The sequence below is a fragment of the Cynara cardunculus genome (assembly GCF_001531365.2).
Source record: "Cynara cardunculus var. scolymus isolate 2C chromosome LG 1, CcrdV1, whole genome shotgun sequence".
NCBI lineage: Eukaryota > Viridiplantae > Streptophyta > Magnoliopsida > Asterales > Asteraceae > Cynara > Cynara cardunculus.
The window spans coordinates 17,446,753-17,458,379 of record NC_037528.1 but is presented as its reverse complement, the minus strand read 5'-3'; the positions used below and the strand labels follow the sequence as shown (position 1 = coordinate 17,458,379).

At 30.4% G+C, this 11,627-nt stretch overlaps 1 protein-coding gene across 1 annotated transcript; it reads right to left on the bottom strand.

Annotated features, from left to right (window-relative positions):
* Window positions 1-8,276: 8,276 nt before the first annotated feature.
* On the bottom strand, window positions 8,277-11,386 carry LOC112525832 (G2/mitotic-specific cyclin-2-like). The gene is made up of 9 exons (XM_025136118.1): window positions 11,332-11,386; window positions 11,004-11,169; window positions 10,721-10,766; window positions 10,497-10,631; window positions 10,100-10,213; window positions 9,509-9,598; window positions 9,132-9,353; window positions 8,756-9,033; window positions 8,277-8,651 (listed from the first exon to the last, which is right to left on the bottom strand). The coding sequence occupies exons 1-9, from the start codon at window positions 11,384-11,386 to the stop codon at window positions 8,504-8,506; spliced, it is 1,254 nt and encodes a 417-aa protein (XP_024991886.1). The 3' UTR covers window positions 8,277-8,503.
* Between the last annotated feature and the right edge of the window lie 241 nt (window positions 11,387-11,627).

The following is an 11,627-nucleotide window of genomic DNA, read 5'->3' as shown; positions in this document are numbered from 1 at the left end:
TTTAGATATAAATTATAATAAAACAATGTGAAATAAATTAAATTAGTAAATTAAAAATTTATATTTTTTTAATTTAAAACCCACATTGCTACATTTTATATCAGTTATTCATTTTTTAATCTTACTTAAAAAATACAATATTTAACATGTCGAAAAATTCAACGATCCGTTTTGTACAGCCATAAAGGCTCTTTAAATAACCAAACCAAGTAAACTATAGTATTATAATTATGTTAATTTATCAGGTATACTATTTTTGGAATGTTGATCGGAGTTGCAAACAATGTAGATCTTTTAATTCTAAAAAGGAAAAGTATTTGCTTATTTTTATTGAGGTTTTTTTAAACCGAGTTAAATACATGAAATATCAACCTACTTTTATAAAAAATATATATTATAGTATTGTACTTTCAATTTTTCTTACTATAACAATGTAATTTAAAATATTTTTATTAGGGTCTTGTACTTTGAATATTTTATTCATTGTAGCAATGTGTAACCTTGTAATTTGAACTTCGATGACATGACACAAGTTAATAGGTTGTTATGTTATGTCACGTTCACATGTACATTATTGTTGATGTGACAGTTTTAGTTACAAATTTATACTGTGAAAATTGTTTTATATAGCATCCTTACTTATTATTACAACCTTTATTTTTAAATGTTTTCATCCGGTGGACGTCGGACGTTGTCAACAACAGCCCTATTAAGACGGTCGTAAACCACCGCCTCCTTGGCTGTGTCAATGTCTTCACTGCAAAACCATTGCCGTACAACACATACTGAAAACCAGCTTTTCATCTTTACCCGAAAGGCAAGAGAGGCAGAAACAATGCCTTTGATCTACTCTCGCCAATGGTGGACACTGAGCTAAATGACCATCTTCTACCCATCTTGGCCAGCTTCATCACTACCGGACCCATTGTTCTTGACTTCCAAGATATCCTTTAGAGATTTGCGTTTGATAACTGGAGCAAAAATCATCCATCGACTTGGTTGGTCTACTGTCCAGGTTTTTGAACTTCGATCACTCCAATGAAAATTTCGTTGCTGATGTCATCATTAGCTTCCTATTAGCCTGTTAACATGGTTCTTCTAGTTGATCTACAAGAACCTTATAATCGATCCTTAAAGAAATCAAAGAGAAATCAGAAAACCTCATTCACGACCAAATGAAAGACATGGTTTACACTCATGCTTCTCTCTGCGAAAGCATGAGACTTTACCAACCGGTGGCCATTGACGGGAAACATGCGACTAACGATGACGTTTTGCCTGACGAAACCTCGTGAAGAAAAGGGTGGTCGCTATCTTATCACATTTACGCAATGGGGAGGTCCGAGGAGTTGTCGGGTTCCAACTAGGCAGAGTTCCGGGTGGAGAGGTGGTTGAAGAAGACAAAAAAGACAAATGGAAGAAGTAAAAAGAAAATGATCTTGAATTACACTTTTGGTCCCTATGGTTTACCCAAATACCGATTTGTCCCTTCTAACTATTGTAAAAACTGACGGTGTTAATTCCAAGGACCTTGGGTGTTATGAAATTGAAAACTTATGGACCACCAGTGTAGATAGTTTGTTTTAGGGACCAAATCCAAAATTTGAACAAATCACAAGGACCACCAGTGTAATTCACTCGATTTATTTTGTATATAATAAGTTTTGGATTTGTATAATCAAGTACGATTCTTAGAATATATCTACATTAGACGATTTAAATAATCATTACATATCTATACTATATTATAAAGCATATAACAAAACTTTTAAAAATTATTCTTTATGCATGAAGTACTGTTTATTAATGTATATTACTTAAAATTTAAGATTACGAGTAAATTGTGCGTAAGTACAACTTATTAAAGCTCAACTTTTAAATTCGTATAACTAACTGCAGATTAACATAATCAAATATAGGATAAACATCTCATTTAAATATAAAAAATCTAAAATATAATTAGGATAATCATTGAGTTATAACATAATCATTATCTTTATAAAAGTTATATTGGTAACTCAAAAATAAATTACTTTGCTATTAGACCTAAATTAAATTATAATAAAAAATTAAATTAAAGAAATTGTATAAAAGAAGCTTTTAATAGTTAATTTGATATTAATATCCATGTAATTTTTCAAGTTTCTATGATATATTCAAATTTATTTTTATTCAAATGTAAAAACATTGTCTTTCTCAAAATCACATAAAAGTGGTATTATATCACCAGAGACAAAAAATAAAATAAAACATTAAAATAAAGATGTATCTCGTAGTATTGTGCAAGTATCTTTCTAGTAATGTAAATAAACACAAAGTTGGTCAACCTTACATATCTTATAAACCAATCATTTCTCAAAAGGAAATAATGAAATTAAATATTTTATTATAAATAATTATCAAAGTTTTTTTTAATTATGAAACAAAATAAATATAACTTTAACTTTTATATAATTTATAAATAAAATTTTAAAATTGTTATATTTTTTTTTCGACGATTGAATACTGTATTATAAAGTATTTGAGTTAAACTCTTAAAAATCATTTTTAATGTATCAGATACTATTTAATAAAAACATATTACTTAAAATTCAAGATTACAAGTAAATAGTGTATGAGTATATGTGTTTGAATTCATATAACTAACGGATAAACACAATCAAATACATAATAAATATCTCATTTTAATTATAAAAATTATAAAATATAATTAAAATAATCATTAAGTTCTAACAGAAAACATAATTATTATATTTATAAAAAATATTACATTATTGAACCTAAAATAAATTATTTCGTTATTAAATCTAAATTAAATTATACTAAAAAATTATACAAAAAGAACGAGAACTTTTAAATTGCTAATTTCGATATATTATTTTCAAATTTATATTTTATCCAAATATAAAAACATTATCGTCTTTTTTATAAACATACAAAATTGTATTACAAAATCAACAGAGACAAATAATAAAATAAAACATTAAAACTGAAATGTATCTCACTGTGTATTACGTGAGTACATTTCTAATATTAAATAATAAAAATATATAAATAACTAATAAAATTATTAATAATTCTAAACAATTAATAAACAATAGTGATGAAAATTTTTAAATTTAATTTATTTAGTAATTAAAATTTAATATTAATCAATAATTTGAAATTAATATTAATTAATGATATGTAATTAATTTTTATTAAATAATAATAATAAAATAACAATTTTATTAATTATAGAGAAAGGGAAATGTTCTTAATCAATATAATAGGAAAATATAAATTTACTTTTGAAAATGAATACTTACTTTTAGACAGACTAAAATGATAATTTAAACATTTATTATGGAACAGAGAAAGTAACCGTTGATATTAATCAGAAGTATAATCAAAAGAAAGTAGGAAAACAAACCAATGTAGATCATACAATGACACATGCCACCGTACTATTCATCTGCCTTATTACAAAAAAGTATAGTGTAGTGAAAAGTATCACCATATTAATTTGTTGTGTGTCACCGTACATATTTTAAAACTACAATGAGAACACAAATTTTTCTTACACTCTGGACCCAAGTTTAAATCATGTTAATATCATATTTTAAAACTACAATGAAAATACAAGTTTCCCAAAACATGTCTTATTGAACAAGTAAACTTCCGATGAATAAACTTTTTGGTTTCAACGAGAACGCTGTCTGAATAATCATACGCTGAAGGCTGAACTTTGGTTGTTGGAGACCGGAAACTTCAAAAAGTGCGGGCTCATATTTATTTGCAACTGACACGTGGCATATGATTAAATAAAACCCACTCAACCACCTCGTTTTTAAATTACACGAAACGGACAAGAGTTTTTGGATTAAACAAATATTTACTTAATAATTTTACAATTTTAATTTTAAAATCCTCAAGAAGATAAAAATAATTGTTATGTTTTTTTTTATATTATTTAATTACAGATATCAATTAAAAATTATATATCATCTTTGATCATATAAACTTGAGACCACATGAGACCAACCTGTTTTTATGAGACCCGTAAGACCACTTTCTTATACTAAAAACTTTACAGCAAAATGTTGTGAAAGTTTGACTCTTTTTTTTTTACCTTCACATGGTTTTGCTGTGAAGTTTCAAGTGTATAAAAGTGGTCTTACGTGTCTTACGAAAACAAACTCGTCTCACGTAAACCCAACCCCGACCATATATCTTCAACATGCTCTTTAATTTTTTTTTTAAAAATACATTGAATTATAATTGTTTTTCAATTTTCAATATTACTACATCATTAAATTATTAAAATATTTAATGAATTTTAATAAAATATTGTTTTTCATTCTAAAAACAATTGATTTCGAAGATTTTAATACATCGAGTAAATTTTCAACGATGGTCGTGTTTATTAAAGGATTTATAGTCATTATGCATATAAAACCGTTCGATATATCTCTAATCATTTAAGTAATTTCATTTCTTAAACTGCATATATCTGCAGATGACCAAATTCATATTCTTGTAACTTTGTTGCTACCATTAATTATCAGGGTGATAATAAAAACCTCGTTGCGTAGTATATACCCATTAAAATATTTTCAGTGTTATGAAAACATTTTACGTAGATGCATCGATTATGTCGCAAATGTCATGTTCTAGAATTTTGTAGTTGTAAATGCCAAAACCGTTTTTTGTATGTAATAAATATCCAAGCATTTTATATGTTCTTTTGGAAAGACAGATAAAATCTGTTGGAAAACTGTATTCAAAACAGAAAAATAAATGTGTTAAAAACCGCTAATAACATGTTGTAATTTTATATTTCTCTCAATTGATCATTACCAAATCGATCCTCATGTTGCTCAGTTGGTTTATTTTAATAGGATTTAAATGTGTTAAATACCGCTAATAACATGTTGTTGTTTAAATGAATGCTAATTATATAATTAAATATAAATTTCATACTGATGATAAATAAATATGTGAAATTGTATAAATTTAACATTATAATTTTCTGATCGGTAAAATAAATAATTTAAACAAATTCAGACAGCAATCAGTCTACAAAACAAACAAACACTCTTATTGATTCAGATTTCAACATCACATCTTATTAATTAGAAATGAAATAAGACTTCAGACTTTATCATCTTTTAAAAAACAATCGTTACTTAGAAAATACTTTCACTAAAGACCTAATCCTATGCCCAAAACCATCCATATACACTTTATCGGTGCAACGATACACCCTACACCTCTTAACAGTGATCTCATAATTGGTCTTAGTCTTGATCCAGTTAAGGTGTACGAGGCTGATTATGAGAACCGGTCTCGATTTCGGGCTGGCCCAAATCAGCCCCACTTAATTTTTTTTTTCTAAAATTGATTTTTAATATAATATTTTTTTGAAGAATTTGGTCAATCAAATATACTAACAAATACGTTTTTATAATAACTGCGTCAATCAAATACATTAAAATATATTTTGATCTTCAACCAAATACACTTAAAAAGTATATTTAAAAATACATTAAAAAAATATCAGCCCGGTCCCGGATCGATCCCATACCTCGTCCCGGACCGAGCCTTGTTTTCGATGGAATAATATCGTAACCGGTTATGGACCGTCGGACCGGTTCCAGCCTTCCACCCTTCAACTCATATCAAAAAAACACAATGGCCAAACAATGATTATTAAGATCTAGGATGAACAGTAAAGCCCAAACCAGGCCCATATAATTTTAAATATGTTATGTAACATTTTTATGGTTCCATCACATTTTAATAAGCAACTTTACACGACCACATTAAACATATGATACTACCAGGGGCGGATTCACATTAACAAAACTACCAGGGGGCGGATTCACATTAGCAAAACTACAGGGGGGCGGATTCACATTATTAATATTGTCAATTGTCATGCTAGATTAAACTCAAAGTCCAAAAATCTTACATAAATAATAAATTATATATATATATATATATATATATATGTGTGTGTGTGTGTGTTATGTAAAATTAAAAAATATACAAAATATGCGGTGTAGTGCGGTTTGAACTACTGTTTGATAACTCAAAACCGCAAATTGTACCGCATAGTGCGGTTTGGTCAAAATGCAAACCACAAACCGCACCACGAAAGTTCTAAACCGCGTTTTGCGGTGCGGTGTGAGCGGGTTGGATGAACACCCCTAATTTTTACGGTTCCCCACAGTGATCCAATCCATTATGACGAAACCGTCCACTCCCTCGTTTAACTGTCGTTATCCTCACATCTTGTTACCGCTAGTTCTTACAACCATGCTACAATGATAACGTTAGGCCATGGTTTTGCTGAATATATCTCAATTTCTTGTTTTTTAGTTTAAACATAAATCAATTCACCTAACATTAAATTTTTATATGCTCAAATCAATTCATCTGAAAGGAAATTATATACATTAACTAATAGTATAATTTGTTACTCTGTTAACCTATGCGGTAAACAAAATAATCGAAACCAAAACTTACCTTATTTGATTAACCGAACACTTTAACCCGTAAACCGAATAACCCGAAACCGTTTTTGGATGAGTCATTCGATTTAGGATTTTTTATATCTCTAAGGAACCCCAGTCACCTAAATTTCTAGATACCACCACCAGATACTAACAAAATTGGTGGTGCAACTAACATTTGGATTTTGGAGTACACCACGTTATAAGATGGTACGACTTATTGGTTTGTCTTTTTCAGTTGAGATGTGATTTGTATTCATATTGTGATACGTTGTATCGACATGTTGAATGGTAAAGCTTAAAAAATATAAATTTACGAGAGTACGGAAATTGAGAACCCGGAAATCAGACTGCAAGAAAGTTTGAGAAAAATATGTGAAAATATATAACATATACACTCACTATTTATACTAAAGCACAATAATTCACTTTTTATAATAAAACCCGACAAACTATCTGGTGGCGCAAAAAAAGCCTTTAAAAAAATCATAAAAGGAAACTAGTCGTTATTTTTTTAAGTTTCGCTCATAAAATTTGGTCTAAAACGGGTTTTTAATTCATTTATTTGACCAGTGCAAAGTGATCATCCAATCTCGGTCTGATTAGGTCATTTTCAAAACTGTTTCTTAATCAGTTTTCAACTCATAAATAAGGTTTGATTGATTCTCAGTTATGTTGGGTTTAGTTCTTGTAACTGCTCCCAAATGGGTGGTCCTCGTTCCCGATTCAATTCGTCCATCTCTAATCATGAGATGCACGTGTTTCTATTAATTGTGTAAATGCTAGATTATAAACGAATCATACTAGATTATGTCTAATCAAATATATAAATATTTTATTAATGGACAAATTGCATGAAAAAGTAACGTACTTTAACTTTATTCTTATTTTGGGTAACGTATTTTCAAAACTTTCATTTTGGTACATAAAATGTAAAGTTTTAAACATTTAAGTACCCGGGTAACCGATTATCATGCTGATGTGGTATCCAATTCAGTATTATTTGCTGACGTGGTTAGTGACATGAATTTTTTCAATCTAAAATTAGTCTTTCTTTTTAATCCAAAATTAGTCTTCAACCCGTTACCCGGGTACTTAAATGTTTAAAACCTTACATATTAGGTATCAAAATGAAAGTTTTAAAAGTACGTTATAAAAAATATGAATCAAGTTAAAATACGTTATTTTTTCATGCAATTTGCCCTTTATTAACCTATCTAGATACTAATCAAATTAATTAAATATAAATGATTAGTCTGAAATAAAAAAACGATGCAAATATAATTTTACAGAGATAAAAACAGTGGTCATACGAACTGTTACTCTTTGGATACTTCAATAAATCTCTAAAACCTTCTTCAAAGTTCAATAGTTTTTATGATCAGTAAAATCATTTAACAAAATAAAAAGCTCTGAACTCTGTCGAACTTAGCAATTCATACGTATAATCAATCTCCAGAGGAATCGGTTTTTAGGGAACCTCAGACATTGGGCGTCTAACGATTTGCCGCCGCCGAGAGACTTAAATAACTATACCATTTCCAGATTAATTTTCAACTCGACAAGTGTTTGTTACTCAACGTTACCATTTAATGACGTTGTTTAATTCTTCAAAGTCATCAAGTAAGAACCGTAAAACAGATACTTAAAATCTTATAAAAAATTCGTATTATATGAATCTGTATTCGTATATATTACTTTCTGTATTTATTTTTATCGTCATAAAACACGTAATAACGAAACTCATATATAAATTTTGGTATAATCTTTTGATTATTGTTAAGAAATCACAAAACATCAAACCCATAGAGAAATATGTTCACAATGAAGAAAACAAAGTCAAACTAACTGAAAAAAAAAAAGTCAACACACAAGAACCACCCACAAGGGCAACGAAGGAAGTTGCTGAAAGGTCATTTTCCAGAGCTAAAACTGAGAAATCCAGAGCAACATACTTGTTCCAATCCATATTGTACAAGTTACTGTAACAACGTTTTACTTTTTTTTTATGAATTGTTGCTCTGGAACAAGAAACTTGGTGGATCACGTTTTGCTGCGTAACCGAACTTTGATGTGTTATATTTCCTGTAAACACCAGTCAATCTCCCTGTCGATGCCTTTTGGTGGTACCCCACAATCATTCTTGAACATTCCCTAAAATAGAAAGTCAAACCAAGTAAATTTCAGAAGTCAACTCATTAAGAATAGACCCATGAATCTATAATCACTTGAAAACTTTCTAAAAATAATTTACTTACAGAAGTTGATCTTCAGAATAGTTAGTATGCCATTCACATGTTTTCGACCAGTGTTTCATCCCATAAAGACTGCATTGAGCCGTGTATACGGCGGCGGCCGCCAAGAACGATGGCGGGAATTTAAGCGTCTCGTATTCCACGAGACAAAGCTCGATTAGGAAAAACGACGTTTGGTCAAGTTTTGATTCCGATTGAGCGGCTTTTAAGAATCTTTTCATGAACACATACGCTGTTGGTAACGACATGTTGAATTCTAATGTGTTCAACATCAGTTTTTCCTGCATTTGTGGATGAATAAGATCAAAATCAGGTTCATTCACATGTGAATATAAATAAGATCAGAATGAATGAAAGGTGTTCACTTTATGGTACGTACCATTTCAAGAATTTGACACCTGGAGTAAGCTTTGTCCGAGATGAAAACCAAATCTTCGATGATGGGAACCGAAACTTCTTCGTATTTACAAGCCAATAGCATGGCAACCAAACCAACTAATTGTAAGTTCTTTCTAATTACAGATTGTTTAGCCAAGAATCTGTCTATGAGGTTAACTGTTAAAAACAGTGTTTCGGGTTGGAGGTCAAACTTGTGGTGCACCTGTCGATATTTGTTAAATTGTCGTATGTTAGTAACGAAAATTGAAAACCCTTTTAGGGTACGATCCGATATCGTCATGTAAATCAAATTCAAACTTTAATCGATGGCGAATTCACAAATTTGGAACTCGATTTTTAACCAAGAAATCACGTTACCTCGATTAGCCAGTCGATTAGTATAGCTCTCATCTTCTCATTAATGTCAAATTGTTGTGTCATGTAGTCTGGTGAGACCAAGCTACAATTCTGCAAAGAAATCGAATTTCGATTCAAGTAAATGTTTCCATTTTAAACATCAAGAAAGTCATCTACATGGGAAAATCCATCAAATTTCGCAAGCACCACTTTAGCAACGTGCGAAATCCACTTTCATGAATACTACAATATTCATAAAGTAGTAATTTCGCAAGTTGTCAAAGCGTTACTTGTGAAATGTTGACGCGTAAATGCCATTTTCGCGATCATTGCTAAAGTTGATAAAGTGCTATGGGAATTCTTTTTTTGATGGGTTACAAAATCAAATTAAAGAAACCAAAACTTTCCATTATTAGCATCAAGAAGAAAGTCAAGTGATGCACATAGGTTTGGCCTTTTGTGTCAAAATTCTCAAAATGGTTGTCATTTAGAATGGTGAAAAAAAAAATACAAGTTCCCAATAGAATCTAGTAGGGCAATTACATAATTAATTCAAAATCAAATAAAAGAAATCAAAACTTTCCATTTTTAGCATTAAGATCATATATATACCTCCATCCTTCTATAATGAGCATAAAGATCTTCGACATACTCGGTCACAGCAAGGTGGTTTCTGTCATCGGAGATATCGATATCAACAACGGGATCCTCCATCTCAACTTCCTCCTATCAAATTTCATAAAAGTCAAACTAATGATATCAAAAGAATCTAAAGTCAAACACCATACGACAAGGATTGGGTTCAAGTGAGACGAGCTTGTTTTCGTGAGATCATAAAAGAAGACTGAACACCTTCACGGTAAAAAATGTACAAGAAACACCAAACCCTAACGGCAAAAAGACCGTGAAACTTTAGAGTGTTTTGTTGTGAAGGTTCAGTGTTATTTTTTGATATCACGTGTCTCGTAAAAATAGACTGTTCTCAAATGATTCCAACTCAGACAAATACCATATGATGATCCCTTTGATCCACAACTGTTTCTGATGTTTCCAAAAACATGGGCACAGGTTCATCTTGATCTTGATCTTCTTCCCATACACCAAAACCCTCATTTGATGCATTGGAACTGGACCTCTTAATCTCCTAGTAAATGATTTCAAATCAAAAGTCAAAACCTTTACCAAATTAGAAAAAAAGTCAACATGGTTGAGAGATTGAGATGAATATGATACCTCTGGAAAACACTGTTTCTTGTTGGCAATATCTGCAGCAAGTTTCCTTTTTTAGAAACAAAATCAAATTGGAATGTTAGTAAATATTATACAAATATATCAAATAACCAAAATAGAATTCCAAATTTGACTTTAAGAGCCAAATCCATTGATTTTTTTTTCACAAAAAAATCCATTAGAAACTTTGAAAATATGAAATTAATAGGTTTGAAATTAAATATCAACTTGAATGCTTAATTTAATATCAATAAAGAAAATTAATAATAAAATAAATAAAACATACTGTGATAAAGCTCTCTTGTTAGCTACACAAGGGTGTGGCTGAGCTCCTCTCCGGCAGCCACCACCACCGCCACCGCCACCTAAGTTCTGATTGATAACACTCAATGCTCTCCGGTTATGACCTATTTCAGCACCAAATTTCCGGCAACCCATAACCTCTTCTTTACCTAAATAACCACAAGAAACATAATCGGCATAAAAATTAAACGAGAATTCAACCCAGTTCAAATAACATGCTCAGATTTCGATTCAAATCTACAGATTTCAAAATTCAAACATGGAAGAAGCTGCCGGAAAATCTGGATCTAGCAAAAACGATGAATATTAACCTTGCTTATTTGTGGGATTCATCAAAGCTGGATTATTCTCAACTGAAATCTCCATTGATAAACAAATTAAGAACCCAACTTTGAAGATCTTTGGTGATGATATATCTCTAATCCGTCAAGAAACCCACAAATCGACGAACCCTAGAATGCAAACTAAGAGCATTTAATTTAGAAAACGGCCATGAAATCTACAGAAACAAACTGGCAAGAAAGATCAAAGAGAAGAAGTGAAGACAAGTGTGTATGAAGGTGGCCATTATATTTGAAATCAACGGCTAGAAAATCTGTCCGTTGGA

Excerpts from the sequence above, each read along its gene's own strand:
- LOC112525832 (XM_025136118.1), bottom strand. The coding sequence starts at position 11,386 with ATGGAGATTTCAGTTGAGAATAATCCAGCTTTGATGAATCCCACAAAT. Across the intron at positions 9,599-10,099 it reads CTCATTATAGAAGGATGGAG|AATTGTAGCTTGGTCTCACC; the intron begins GTATATATATGA and ends ATTTCTTTGCAG. Across the intron at positions 9,354-9,508 it reads TAATCGACTGGCTAATCGAG|GTGCACCACAAGTTTGACCT; the intron begins GTAACGTGATTT and ends AAATATCGACAG.